At 33.2% G+C, this 15,908-nt stretch overlaps 1 protein-coding gene across 2 annotated transcripts in view; it reads right to left on the reverse strand.

Moving 5' to 3' along the window:
* Positions 1–1,400: 1,400 nt before the first annotated feature.
* Positions 1,401–15,908, reverse strand: part of KIFAP3 (kinesin associated protein 3) — a 167,503-nt gene continuing 152,995 nt past the window's right edge. Inside the window, exons 20-21 of one of the 2 annotated variants that reach the window (XM_068541225.1) lie at positions 5,836–5,904; positions 1,401–1,868 (exon numbers count right to left, since the gene is read on the reverse strand). In XM_068541225.1, coding sequence (XP_068397326.1) covers positions 5,859–5,904 — 46 coding nt within the window. In that variant the 3' untranslated portion in view covers positions 1,401–1,868; positions 5,836–5,858. The remainder of the gene's footprint in view (positions 1,869–5,835; positions 5,905–15,908) is intronic. The other variant, XM_068541224.1, reaches the window with a different exon arrangement.

The raw sequence follows: 15,908 nt of genomic DNA on the forward strand, positions 1-15,908 counted from the left end.
GAGACCACAATTTCTAATTCTGTGAAGTCCTAAAATAATGAAAAAAATATACAGGGAGAATGAGTATGCGCACGTAAACCCTGGAGACCAGCCCTGGAAATGTTATGGATCGTTGTGGATGTTCTTCCTGAATCAGTTTATAATGGTATGAGGGAAGTTATAGAATGTTTGCTTTATCTTTCTAATAATGTCACTTCTCACATGTATTTATACTCTGTACACATGACAAGTAGTAAGGCACGATACTTAGTAATTGAGGTTACTGGATTGGAAGCATGAAGACAGGCTATGTCACAGACTAAATACATAAGCTTGGGGAAGTCATTTAATTTCTCCTGGCATGGTTTTTCCAACTGAAAGAGTCTGATAGGGTTGTTTCTAAGGCCCTTTCCAGCTTTAACATTCTATAGTTAAAATAGAAACCAAGACAAATAAATACATGCTTTCAGAGAGATCAATTGGGTTGTGAGTTCAAAGACACAGATCATATCTCAGATTCACTTATTCCCTAAGAAGCACGATATACTTCCTTATACATAGCAGGTAGTTACTATCTGTTGACTATATTTTAAATATCTATGTGATTGGTTTCCCAAATAAGTAGATGGACTGAATTATTTCAAAGGCCCTTTCCAGCTCTACTATTCTATGCTTAAAATATAAATGAAGCCCAATAACTAGCATAGTAGACCAATGAGATTTTAAATTCTTGTCTTTGATCTATGTATTTACTTCAAAGCCTCATGTAATTTCTTCCACAGCAGGTGCTCAAGGAAATATCTGTAGACTGTAATTATTTAATTTGCTCTGTTTTTCAAGTAAAGTTTTCCATACTATAACATGCATGAGTTATTTTCACAACTCATTATTATGTCTTTCCATTTCTTACTACCTAAATCTTGTAAAAACAAGTGAACAAATGGGAAACGGGTATCTAAGTGAGCAAAATATTTTGTTCCTTAGTTTTCTTCAGTGAAACATAATTAATTAGCTTTTCCATATTTTAGACTTCATGAATAATAAAATTAAAAAACCCAATGCTAATCTAGTTTCATGTATACTAATAGATGTCCTAGGTTTTCTATATTAAAATCAGAAAGACAAAATTAATTTGGATTAATTGCTGAAGAAACTCTACTCACATATAACATAATTATGGCATATGTTCCACTGTTAATCAAAAAATCATAGTTAATAACTTTGGGAAGCAACCTTTCAGGCACATGGCATGAAATAAAAAAAGGTGATACTCTTTTTATAAATTTTAAAGGTAGCACATATCATGTGAAATACTCAAGCGTTTACAAGGGGAAAAAAAAGGACAGGAAAAAATAAAATTTATATGCACTCTACATAAGCATGTAACTCCTAATGAAACACATTAAATAGAAACACATGACTTTTGCTAATTCATTTGTACTTTATGCTTCTTTTTAATAGAAATTAAATTAGTCAATTAATGTACATAATGTAGTGTTTGTTTTCTAGTCTAGTTGCTTTTCAGCATTCACTTTTGAGTCTCATGGTAAATGTCATTCAGCATCAGGATGTGGTTTGATGAGTGAACAGTGTCAAGCATCAACTGTACTTAACACAGGACGGAAGCAGTCGAAGTTAACCTGCAGCTAACAATATGGAAAAGTAAAAAGAAACACAGACCCGCAATAGTATCAACATGCATTATTAGGCCAAGATTCAAAGTTAACCCAACCCACACAGATCTCTTCTAAGCGGAGAGCACAAGTGGAGAGGGATGACTTTATCGAGATCCATAGCCATAGTAGTAAGGTTCATCAGGGCGGAATCCATAAGCTGTGGCAGGGCGTCCAAGAATGCCAACCGATTGGCCAAAGCCATCCATTCCAAGGCTAAAAAGAGAAAAAGGAATAATCAATTATATTTTTCATTCCAATGCAGGTCAAAGAAGAGGCCTGGATCTTTATACCTACAAAATTCTCTTCCTAGCAGCAAAAGTGACTTAGGTGGCTGGCTATCATTAACTTCTTTTCTTCTTTAAATTACTGTAGTCATAAAAATGTGTTTAATAAATATTTAATTCTAATAACCTGTGTTAAAAATGTTGAAAACCTCTGTCATCAGGTACCATTCAAAACAAAGAGAGATCAGAAACGTTTTAATAAATTACATTCATATACGGTGTTTATGCCAGAATGTGAAAATATTTTATATGTTAGCAACTATCAGTAATACATTGCTAGGGAATGATAAAATTAAAACTGTAGTAAAGTGAGTTTTGTTATTTATAATAAGATCTCTATTTCATAGGGCTAATCCACTATTAGTAAGGACATGCAATTCAGTTTTAGCAGTAATCTCTCACTCAGAGCCAAATCATACCACAAGCCTATGACTAAAAGAAGACAAAGAATTTTACAAAATTTGAAAGTTAGCCAGATTTGATACGCAAATTCTTCTTCTGACTCCTCAATGCAAAAAAATTACTAAATAGTACATGTTTTGAGTTACAGCAAGCTAATTATAAATTTTGGTTCAATTTATTCTATGGAAATAATAGAAGCCCAAAGATAACCTTCAGAGTTAAAAAGGTAGATTGAAACACGGATAAACTGATATTACTTTAAAAATTCTTCTTTCATCTATTAATACATTTAGAAGAAAAAGTACTTTTAAAGAGTCAGAGAATTATTAAACACTTAGCGAAATGACAAGATATTTATTTTGCCAGGCAAATATGGCAGCTATAACATGCTCATGCATAGCGCATGCAGTGAATGCTAGTGAGCTTATTTCCAATCAAAAGAAATTATTTATAATCCAGAAATGTAAGCTTTGAAAAAGTAAATATATTTAAATGATTTAAGATGCTTCCAGATAATGCTAGATGGAAAGATACTTTTCCCTTTATCAGCAAAATCTCAATATGATTAAAAAATATATTCATACAGGCACTAATTTCTTCTCACAACTCAAAGTGAGATTAAGTTAAAACACTTTAGAAGTAACGATTAAAATGTTAAGGTTTTAAATAATTTGTGTGCATGTGTATGTATATGTGTGTATGTGTGTGTGTGTGTGTGTGTGTGTGTGTGTGTGTGTGTGTTGGAATAGGATTAAATACTAAAAGTAAAGGGCATATAATTCATGTGAATCTACCTCTTAGGGGAATGGAATTTCTGAAATATAAGGTTTAGGTTAGCATTTGTAGTGAACGGTCCTGGACAAATCAAACTTTTGGGCTCCTTCTATATCAAAAACTGTGTCTGTAATTTCTGAAAGTTGTTTGAAATTTTTAAGTCTTAATTTTATTTTGAAATGGCAAAATATAAGTATGCCCTTCCTACTTTGGTCCCATGGAAAGAAAGATTAAATTTTCTGATGAAGGGAAATATTACTCTAGAGGTAGCTTTAAAGATGTTTTAGAAATTAATGGAGCCCACGACTAAGACACACCTGTATCAGTTTAAAATTAGAGGAAAAGTCGGCCATTGAAAAATTTTCTCTTGAAGCATTAAGGCTAACAAATACTCATGTATCTAAACAACTCTCAATTATATAAAGGATGACTGTATAGCTTGTGGATTTCAGCTCCTTCCTTTTTCAGCTTTCTACTTATTACCTGCCTTCAGCCACTCCTTACATTTTTTAGCATCTCTTCTGAGGCTGAATAGCAGCAGACTTCGGTAAAACTCAAGTTAATTTTGTCTTCGTTTATTAATCTAGGGGCTGTGGTGAGATCTCTTTTAAGAACTTGGAAACAAGAGGCATATGGTTGATCAGTGAAGAAATATGCGAAAGTACCTTCAAAACAGAACATCTCACAGAGGAACAATGTGACTGTAATTCTATCTAAAAGAAGATGATGGTACTGAGAAGGGAGTCTGTCAGCCATGTTGGCACAGAACAAGGAGCTCCTCAGAGGCAATGCTGTAGTAGAACCAACCCAAGCAACCCCTTGGGGTGACCTATAACACCATCAGGAATAGATGACCTTTTTGGCAGGCTTGTCCTCATGGAGGAAGGGGCATTTACAAAGGTTCTGAGTCTAAAGTTATTATACATTCAAACTGCAAAACTTTTTAATTTCTATGACCAATAAATTTCTGATCACTGTTTTCTCATATGGCTTGCCAACAGGGTAAAGAATAAACTTAAGACATCTGATCTGCCTGCTGGTTATACTTTCATTGTAAATTGACAAATGGATATTGTTTTTGTTTTTTTTTAAAATATGTTAGTCACAATTTTTGGTAAGAATATGCATCCCCAAGTCAGTGAAAGTAAGACCAAATCTTGAACACCGTTGAGTTTGAGTTTTCTGAGCCTGCAGGTTTACTGCAATAAACTTCTATTTATGCACACAACAGTTAACCCAGAGACTTCTGTGTGTATTACAATGTAAAAACCAAATTTTCGTGAACTTCCATAAATATCATTTGGGGAAATTTTTCAAATAGGAGAATTTGAGATCAACTCTTAAAAATGAGTTTTTCTGGAATTATCCATCATGTATCATAGATCAAATTGCTGTTTAAAGAATATCTGAAACATTATGACCAGTTTGGGTGGTACTCTGACATAAGTTCTATATCCTTTTGTATCATGAAAGATCAACCATATCCCTACAATTAATATCTTTTAAATAAAATTCACTCTGATACAGAATAGTTTGATTCTTTAGTCTCTCATTTGGTTCTAATATAGTGAGGAGATTGGACTTTTCAGGATGCTAAAACCTGGAGATAGATATTCTTCTGGGACATGTGAACTCTTACTCTACTTTCTCCCTTGGGATAAAGATGTAGCCTTGTTAATGCTGAATCTGGTTCAAAACTAGAAGAGCCTAATGTAAGTTTTCCCAACAGAAGCAGACAGATTATATAAATTCTTCTGGAAGGGGATAGAAGCGTGAATATAAAAGGAAGTGTCACAGCAAAAATTGTCCTTTCCTGATCCACTAAGACTTGACTTAGAGTACATAGTATTAAAGCCACTTGCATGCCCTCACCAGGGACCCTCAGAACCAAGAGAAACTAAGTTGTGATATGCTGTACCTGCTCTTGCCCTGTGTGACCATCCTGCTTCAGAGAAGAGTTTGTATATTTGGCTATTTATATTGGAATTTAATCCAACACTGCATGTGTGTCTCCATACGTACATATTCTCTTCCTGGTACTCCTAAACTATATAAAAAAGCTGTGTGTCCCTTTTGAGTAGAATATGCCACTACTAGACCACTTTTTCTTCACAAGACTAATTATGTAGTGTCATTTAACCTTTATCCTCAATGTCTAGGTATCATATTTTGGACCTTTAAATTAGAAAAATACCAAAATGCAATACTTCTTCTTGAAAATATATAATTCTAGTCTAAAGAAAATGGTTACTGTTTGTTGTGAAAAGACAACTAGGAAAGGTGAGGCCCCCAAATCCATGTGCCAATTAAGTTTTATGTCCTAAGAACAATGATTTTGGGGTACCTAGAAAAAATGACAAATTCTTTATAAGTAAAAAATATATATTTAAAATTCAACAACAAATATAAAACCACACCTAGGTTTTATTTTTAAACAGACATTTAGAAATCTAATTAGCATTCAGCAAGCAGAAGACAAAATTTTCTGTAATATTTACAAGGCTTCAAACAAATTTTCAACATCATTCATTAGAATTCTAAACTTGAGATGATTCAGAGAAGGGTGGAAAAAAGAAATCCAGACATGACAAGTGATGCTTCACATGCAGCACATTACAAAGGGAATGACAGCCAGTAAGGAATCCTAGGCACTCCGAGGCTCTGATTAAACTTCTGTGCCAGAACTGACATTCCTGTAGAAAGGAAAGAAAGTCACCTACCTCTGGCTGTTTGTGAGGCTTAATTAGTGCATATTTGTAAAGCCCTTTGAAATCCTTGGGTGAAAAGTGCTGCGTAAGTGAAAAGTATTATCATTATTTTATTAAAGTTAGATAAAAGCAATACAAGTCTTTTTCTTCTTTGAAATTTCCAAGTCAGCAAAATGAATGCAAAGCACATAATGAATATATTAGTGGATACCACAGGAAAAAAAAAAAAAAAAAAAAAAAGGATACATTCAAGCCAAGTTCTCTTTTCATAGGCTCATAGAATCTTTGACTTGGAAGCATTTTTAGAAATACTCTAGTGTACCCATTCATTCACAACATCCTTGACAGGGTCTATACAGCTCTTGTCATAACACCTCCATAACTCTACATTGTCAAGGCAGTTCATTCCTTCTACAGACTTACCAAACTATTAGAAAGTTCTTCATTACACCCAACTGAAATCTGGTTCTATGAGTCCTAGAATTACCTTCTCAAACCACACAAGAAGTCTAATTATTCCTTAATATGACTATTTTACAACTCTCATTTAATCAATCCTCATGACATGGTCTCTAAAATCATTTGTTTTCTAAAGTATTTCGATCTTTTCAGTATTAATCTTAAAATAAAGAAGCTGAAAACAATGTGGTACTTATGATATGGTCTGAAACCAGTACAGAAGATAAAAATGAGATCCCATTTCTGACTCTGCTAATGTAGGCCAAAACTGTGTTGATCCTGAACAAAATTTTTAAGGAGTCATTATCACAAAATGGCTTACATTGACCGTATACGTGTGTGTATAGTTGTGTGTGTATATACATACAGACACACATGAAATTTATAACTTATAACTACCATGTTGAATTTCATCTTTTTAGCTTGGGTCTTTCTTTGGGGATTCTATTCTCCCTACGACAAAATCCTTTATGACAATATACTTACAAGTAGGGAACAGTGACACTTATTAACTGCCTATCTTTGTGATCCATAAGATAATACTGAAGGCTGGAATTCTTTTGGGATCGTTAAGTCAAAGGACTTAACATTTTTTGGAGGATACAGCTACAGGACATTATAACACTGCATGAAATAATTTAGTAACAGTCTTCTAGAACAGTTCATTCTTTTTATTAATTACTCCAATATATTGATCATAGAACCAAAATCAGTATGTTTATCTTCCTTTCCAACTAGGTTATAAATTTATCATCAGAGTAATTTCAGCTTAAGTATGATTTGTCATGGGAAATTTAGGTCTACGTAATAGTGATCTTTTGTACATCCATCCATCCATCCATTCAAATAGTACATGACTTTCTATAATGTGTTAAGTATAGTGTTGGAAGTCAATGTCAAAAAAAAGATGTGTTGCTTGGAAGGCGATAATAAACAAGACATGGTCCCTGACCATGGATTGGAGGCAACTAATATGGAACAAAATTCTGATAATAATGTGTGGTGTTACCCTAGTACATTTATAAATTACTACAGAGTAGAATAGGACCAAATACTTAATATAATGTGAGAGTATATTAGAGATATGTACAAATTGTTACAGAAGAATCTCAAGAACTAGAAAGCCTTTATAGAAAATACTTTGATTTTAATGTATCTGTCACTTCCTGACATTTTTTGTCTTCATTTCCTATTAGATGGTAAGCACCATGAATGGTAAGGACTATCTTATTCATTGCTATATCACTAGCATCTAGTATTGTATCTGACATGGCGTGGGATTTCAAAAAGTGTTTGATTGCATGAATGGATGAATCTTAAAGGACAAGTAGGATTTCACAAGTGGAGAGAGAGAGAGAATTCCTGATGGTGTGGCAGCCTGAGCAAGAGAAGGGGCTGAAGAAGAGCAAATGATCTGTTATGGTCAAAGTCTTAGGTTTGCAATGTAAGCAGTAGCAGGAGATAAAGCTAGAAAAGGAGGTTAGGACTAGATTTTAAAAGCTCTTCCTATGCCATACTAAGAACCACATACTTTTGGAGAGTTGTCAATGTTTTTAAGAAGGGGACCAAGAACAACTTACTTCTGTGTTTCAAAAAGATAATTGGGGAACAAGGGGTTGAGAGGCAAAAGCATGGGGAACATTTAAGAATATTATGGCTGTCCATATGTGAAGTAATGCGAGTCTGTAGAGGCACTGGCAGAACTAACAATGATCAAATATGCTACATTTCATGACAAAAAATGGGATCTTTTCTCTTTTGAAATGGATTTTTCAGTTATACATTTACTATTTGGGAACTGAGAATGAAGAGAAAGAATTTCAAAACTGGCCAAAAAATTGAGGTTATAGTTAACTGGAATGAAACAATTTTTGCCCCTTTAATATGGGGATATGTTTCATCAAATAAATAAGAGGCTGTAATATTCCATGTAGATGAACTCAAACTGTAGAATTAGTTTCTCCCTGTATCGAACAGGAAGAGATGGGCTATTCTGGCAGAAGAGAGCATTTTTTTCTTGAAATTCATATATAGCAACAAGAGAAGCCTGGATTGAATGAGACATAATGCCTATAAAATTATACCTAGCATTTGTACAGTGACGTATTACTAAATCAAGATCTAAATGTTTGCAATTTAGAGATCCACCGCTAGATGGAGAGCTTGTTTTATCACTGAGTATCGTACTTTTACAAAGTTTTAAAGCAAGCTTTATCAAATTTAAACTTCTCAGCATATTTAACATTGATAGAATGTGGTTTCCATTGCTTTTTCATATAATCGCTGTCTTTAATTTATATATGCGAAACAATTTAGAGTTAAATAGGAATCGCTATCATTCATATGCAAAAAAGTTTTGTGAATGTGGAGGCCTATAAAAATGAGAGAAGATGCTGATTGTCTTGGACACTGAAAAATGTAATGCACTTGCATGTTAAAGTACCACTATTATAGGAAAACTTCTAAAATTTTCATTGAACCTGTCAATAACATCTTGTTTCTATAAATTTAAATGTAATAATATATATTTTAGGTTGCTCCAAAGTGTTACTGATTGCTTTTGACTTCAGCCTTTGTGTCATTGAGAAAATGAGCAGAGTGAAGCAGTCTTTTAATGAGTTTCACCAATATGTATCAAGTTTAGCTGTCATTTTCCATTTAGTTTTCTTTTACTCTTAATCTTTTATATGCATGGTTATCAATTTTAAAGAATCATATTTTTAGTGAAATCAAACTAAGTAATATTTTCTTCAAAATTAAGGGTAAATGATAGGAGTTGTGGGAGGTTGTATTTCACGTACTCATCTGGAACTTATTAAAAAATTTTTTTTGAAAAAGACATCTGTCAGTTCTAAGGGGAAAATACCATCTTGGGGACAAATCCTTTCAATTTAGTTACTATACTGAGATGCTTCAGATAAAAAACTAATTTGTACTAATGATGGAGGAAGCATGTGTAAAATAGTCACTGATTTATTCCAAATGGAAAGAAATTCCATTTCACTGACGCTCTTCTAATACCATTCAATTTACACTTATTATACATCTTAATCTGTTATTTAACCCATCTCCAGAGCCTATTTTAATGATTATATTTTTTTACGTGGAGATGTTACAGTTGGTACTTTTTCATATTATATCATCTTTGCATTAAGTCTTCTATCCCTTTTTATTATTTTTTTTTAAATTTATAGTCTCACTGAGATTCTTCTATTAACTCTAGTTGTTGGGCATCCTTACTCTTTTACTGTTGCCTCTGACAATTCTTCTTCATGACGGTCCCTTTCTTCACGAGCTTAGTCATCTTTTATTGTGTTCAACTTTAGGTTTGTTTGTTTGTTTGTTTTTGCCTGTCTGCTGGCCCTTGAGCTTCGAAATATTTCTACAGAGAGGTTCTGTATTTGTTTATAATATATCAAGGTCCTGGAATTTCATTGTCCTGAAACCATTTTAATGATAATTTCTTGACTTGGGGTTTCCTGAATTAAATGTATAGTATAAATTCTGACCCCACGCGTGTTCATGAAGCAAGTGTATGATTCCTATTCCTCATGGGTGACTAGCCTCCCCATCTAGGGTCTAGGGCAGAAGACAAGTTTTAGCCACTTCTCTGGGCTGCTGAATTAAAATCATCTAGTCCTCTTTTCAAATGATGAGAAAAAGGCAGCCCTTTGAAGTTCCAGGCTCTAAATAGGGAATTCAGTTCTATCTTCCTATACCATATAACCTATACCTAGTTCAATATTCTTGTGGTGGTCCTTTTGTGTTTGTGTGTCACTTGGGGTTGTATTTTGTCCATCTTTTCTATAGCTATACAGGAGGGGGCCCTTCCAAGTCAGGTCAGTCTACCACCTTGCTGGAGTCCCTTCTATTCTACTCTTATTAATCTGCTTTGCACATCTAAGGAAAGAATTTATAAACCTTGTATTCCTATGACTCAAAATTGGCTTTCTTGAACAGAACAATGACTTGAAAGAAAAATAACTGGAGCCATTAGAAGATATTTTCTTTTTCCTTATTTGTAGCAATTAACAGAAAAAATACTCTAATAGGTGCCTAATAGAAGCCATCAGATGTGATGATGCTGAAGTGAATATTTACTGAAACTTATAATGGTCTCAAAATTTTTATAGCAATCTTTTAATGAAAGTATACCATCTTGTCATCTTTAACTTGCATTTCTTCAATTAAGTACAAGGACTTCTTGAAATTAGCAGTTCTATAATATCAAGGAATGCCTCAGTTCACACCACCAAATGTTAAGGGAACTTGCTGAGCTGCTTAAGTAACCCCTAGGTCAATAAACTGAGTCATTAGCACCTCCTTTAAATAACTGTTTGTCTGTTACTGGTTCAACATTTATATAACCTGTCATAATACTTTGGTTTTTTAAGGTACAAAAATTACTGCTGTAGGTTTAAAGTAGAGAGTTTAAGTAGCGATGTTTTCACAGTGATAGTTTAACCATACTGTCTGGTACTGAGTGAGTTAAAGTCTGAACACCACAGCTAATTACTATGTAATGCTAACCTTAGTTGCTGGTTCATTTTGAGACTCTTTAAAATATGAACTGTGTACTTTACCCCTATGCACTCTCTTAATGATTTGTTTTTTTAGACTGAAATCACTTCCAGCCATCAGTTAGACTCTTGGTCTCTACATATGCACTTCTCCAAGCACAAATATTTCTTTTTCCTATTGGTCTGCCAGCTCTGTCAGAGCAAATTTCACTTTAAACTAAATGCTATGATACTTAAAACCTCTTGGATTACTCAGGCTGCTAGTGTGATCTATGACCTTCCAAGAATGACAGCTGAACTTTCCAATTTGCTTATACTGCTTGGGGAACTAAAAGCACATGCCAAAGAGGAAAATGTTTCTGATGTTGAACAGAGAGGAGAGTTCTTGTTGGAGGTGGGAGCGGGAGACTATTAAGTACTGAAAAATACTAATAAGAAATGAAAAGAAACTAAACATGCTGTAAAGTCTAAGAGCTCGAGCATAATTCAAAAGTTAATGCCAGCCTTAGAAACTTTTTAGTCCAGTTAAAATATGAATAATGACCTTCAGTTACTGAAATTTAAACACCAACCAGAATCTTAGAATGATAATGCACTATCAAAATGAACAAGTTCAAGAGATGGAATAGAACCTAAAATTATCACAAGTACTATACATAATGGGCTATATCAACTCCCCATCATTCTTTATAAAGCAGACAGAAATCTGACATATGGATATAATCAAAGAGGTAATACCACTATCTAACATGCATGCTACCCCTACTGACATATCAGTCTCTTGTAAATTAAAAATTAATGTTAAACTTCTGTTAAAACCTTGTCCGAAGTCCTTAAATAAATAATACCGTTTGGAATATTTTTATATAGCTTTGAAACTTTTTCTTTTACTACCTTTCATAAGAGGTATATAAATGTGAGTTGTAAAAAAAAAATCTCAAAAACATTATCAAATATAAGCTTAATGGAAAGTTTCCAATTTATGCCCTAGTCTACTTATTCATTTATTTGTCTCAATAGTTTTTAGGCTAAATAGCCTGCAAATTACCTTTGGCTGATAAAAATCAAGTGGTGACTGATAAGGACCTTTTTTTGTAGCTAAATCAGACTAAGTAATATTTTTCTAAAATTGAGGGCACAAGTATGGATAATAGAAACTATATTTAAACAAATTAAAAGTACATGTTTTTAAGTAGCTAAGCATCAAAGTTTGAAAGTTCGATTCTAAAATAAGTTTATAATATCAAATATATAACAACAGACATTTCCTTGTATTATTATGATACTTTATTTTTTTAATAAAAAATTTAAATTGAATGATTCTTTAAATTCTACAGTGCTTTACAATTTTCAAGTTTTAAACACATGATTTCATATAATCCAATAAAAACACTTTTTCCCCCATTTACCCCTATCTTGTCACTCCCCTTTCCCTCTCCTCACTGGTAACCACTAGTTTGTTGTCTATATCTGTGAGTCTGCTTTTTTGTTTTATTCACTAATTTGCTGTATTTTTTAGATTACACATATGTGATATCATATAGTATTTGCTTTCTCTGTCTGACTTATTTCACTTAGCATAATTAAAACATCTATGTTGGGCAGTGTTATATAGATACTTTCAGCCTTCAGTAATTTCAGTAATTAATACAGGTCAGATAAATATTTAACAGTTATTTAGTATCCTCTACAGCACTTAGGATCTCCATATACTACATAATACACCAACAATGCATTTAGCACTAGAAGAACAGTTACTAAAGTAAATCTCTACTCTTAAATTTCATAAACTCTCTTGGCCCTTGAGAATGTATTTATTATATTATAGGCCTGTAAATTAATTTTCTACTTAGGTCTAAGGCTAATTTTAGATTGTCAAGATACAAACTGATTGAAGTCATCCTGATCAACTGGATTGCAGTCTTCTGATGATGAAACAAGCTATTTCTAACAGTGTCTTCATAGAATGGGGCTAAGCACCTTTTGCACACACTGCATTGACACCAAGCAAATTCCGTGTAGACTGGAATGCAGAAGTATATGATTCTAACAATTACTTTTCTGACTTCGCCCGATTACCATATTTTAAAATTATTATTTTCAAAGCAACATAAGAGCATACTTTTTTTTTTTCTTTCTCACTGATGTACAAGGGCATTTTTCTCCTTTAATTTAAGGACTAGTAATTATGTTTACAAATTCAGCTACACTAACTTAAGTATGAACTTATCAACAACTCCTGCATTTTATTAAAGTTAGTGGGGTGCAATGACCTCAAAACCAGAATATCTGGATATAATTTATGTCTCTACTGATATAACTTGTCTCCGTCTAAAACTGTAACTTTCTTTGTCATGATTTCTTTTTTTTTTTTTTTTTTTGGTAAAATAAGAATAATGGCTATCCCTTTTAACATCTCTCTGCCTTGAGGTTATTATATTTCCAGGTCTCTTACAAGAACAGTACAAAGACTCTTGTAGTATGTACTTGGTGTTATTGTTATGACATATGAAAATGATAGAGGCTTCCCTAGAAAATACTTAAGAAATTCTGGCTCCTGCCATATAATCTAGACTGTTAAGAGATACTCTATCATACTTGGCATGCTTCTTACACATGCTTTCTGTTTGCCTTTACAGGGCTCTTACATAATTCATAGAGATTTATGCCTACACATAGGCAACTAATTGTTGTTGCACTAAAATAATGCCATGGCCAATCATATCTTCCTTTACCATAGTGAGACTGGACTGCTTGTATAAATAAAATTATTCAATCAAAACCCTTCAGATTCTATGTCAAGATGGATGCAAACGATACAACACCTTTAGGGATGAATAATACTGGGAAAGTCTCTTTACATGCTTTTTCATCTTATTTTACATTCAGGGACTTTATTTTGAAAGTAGTAAATCAAGGGTAAGGTTTTTAGTTATTTCACACAAATTATCACTTTCCACATCGCATACATTGCTGCACTTAGGTTTACTGCTATAGTGTTGGTTTTTCTTTGAAAAGGGCACAGGGTCACAGAAGTGTTTAGGGTGGGGTATCTTCATTCTGTGGTGTTCACTGTCTTGCGGTGGTGCCAACCTGACAATACGGGACACATAAGCAGAGCTGGGTAGATATGAGGAGAATTCTTCAGGGAGATGGGAATGCACTATACATTTTTGAAATTACAGGCAGTGTAGGGTTTTAAGCAGTATTTCCAACTAGCACATAGGTATATCCATATTAATTACTTCAAGTATGCAGGACAAGGAAAGATTACAAATTGATTTAAAATGACTAGGGTGCACACTTGCTGATGGCAAACAGTACTTCTCTCCCTCAGATTTTAGAAGAAAAAGGCAAAATTCAACTGTAGTATATTGACATAGTTTCTGTTTTCCCCTTAGTATATACAGAGAATGAGCTGAACTATAATAGCCCAATATTTATAAAGTCCTTAAAACCTAGAAACCTTTTAAGAAAACTTTTTGAGACTTTTAAGAATGCCTGCTTATTTACCACCTCAAAAGAGATCTCCACATGAAGTCTAAGTACCCATGTAAATATAGCTTTGTGGGGTTTCTTGTATCAATTTCAGTTACAGTTGCAATTTAAAAATTTACTTGCCTAACTATGTTCATAGAAGCCTCCTCCCATCCTTTCACATTTGAGGGGCTCTAAATTAGCCACTTGATACTGTCCACACAAATCTGGATTCCTTTTTAAGATTGTTTTGCCTTTTAATTTCTGACAGGCCAATATGAAGGTGCTTTGTTTTTGGCTGGGGAAACCTGAAATGGAAAGAATTTCTGAAAAAGTAGGATGTATCAACTTTAGAAAAAGCTAAACAAAGAAAATAGGCTTAAAAATATATTAAAGTATGGTATATTATTTGAGATAGAATGCTGACTTATGTCCACCAAAGAGATGATATTCAGAAAATCATTAATTATGCTCCTCTCTGTAAGTCTATTCAAAAGACTAATTATTTAAAATGTTTAACTTTGATTACAGGCACAAGAAATCATTTGCTGATCGTGCCTCTCTAGTCTGAAATGTGTAGCTTTTATGTAAAAACCAACATAGCCATACATAGATTTTACACTCACCAATAATTAACTTTAATGATAAAAGTATAAAGTTTAGAAAAATACTAACCCTTCTTCTCAAATACAGAAACAAGGCCACATTTCAAAATAGATTCTATTACAGAGTGCCGCATTTGCCTCTCTGAAGTAGGTCTGAGTTATATTTAGTTGGCAGAGGCGTTGAGTACTTACGAGATTACCAAGTGATTTGGGCTACTGCTGAAAGACTGCACATTGGCCTAAAATCCCTACAGGTAAAATCCACAGGATTATAGGTCATAATTAATCCCCTTAACTCCAGACTTCCTTTCCATTTCCATAACCCTCAATGGAGGTTTACTGCCTTTTTTAAAAAATGAGAAAACCTAATGCATTTTAACAAATCTAAAACTCTTTCAATTAAAAGTTTTGAGAATTCATCAACAGCTATGATATCAGCATTAAAAAACATTCAAGGACTAAAATGTTTTGTCACTTATTTCCTTGGGAATATCTATCTACCTATCTACCTACCTACGTAAACCTTTGCTCATGAGATGGGAGGCATCAGAACCCAACATTTAAATCAAACTCTTTGATACAATGTCTCTTCAAATCTCACAATTATTCAAATTATGTTTTGTAGGACATTGATGTGTTTCTAAAGAGACATTCTATTACAAAGCTATGAAAAGCTGCTGTCTGAACTAATCCCTCCAAAGTGCTTACTGTTATAATGAAGTAACTAAATTCTAGTGAATTACCAGACCATTAAAGATCAGTGTCTTATTAAACAGCCTATATAACTCAGGAGGTTGTATTTTAATAATAATGTGATTCTTTGTCAAATATTGCACTGCTTAGGTTAAAACGCAAAAATATGAATCTATAAATCTGTTTACTTTTTTATCTAAGAAAATTCATCACAGTATCTTTTAAAATTATTCTTATTTTTATTCTGGCTTTGAGATATAATTGACAAATACTATTGTCATTAGATTATCTGATTTTTTCTTCTGTAAGAAAATGTTAAAGGTATAATCTT

Source organism: Eschrichtius robustus, chromosome 3 (genome assembly GCF_028021215.1).
Source record: "Eschrichtius robustus isolate mEscRob2 chromosome 3, mEscRob2.pri, whole genome shotgun sequence".
Classification (NCBI taxonomy): Eukaryota; Metazoa; Chordata; class Mammalia; order Artiodactyla; family Eschrichtiidae; genus Eschrichtius; species Eschrichtius robustus.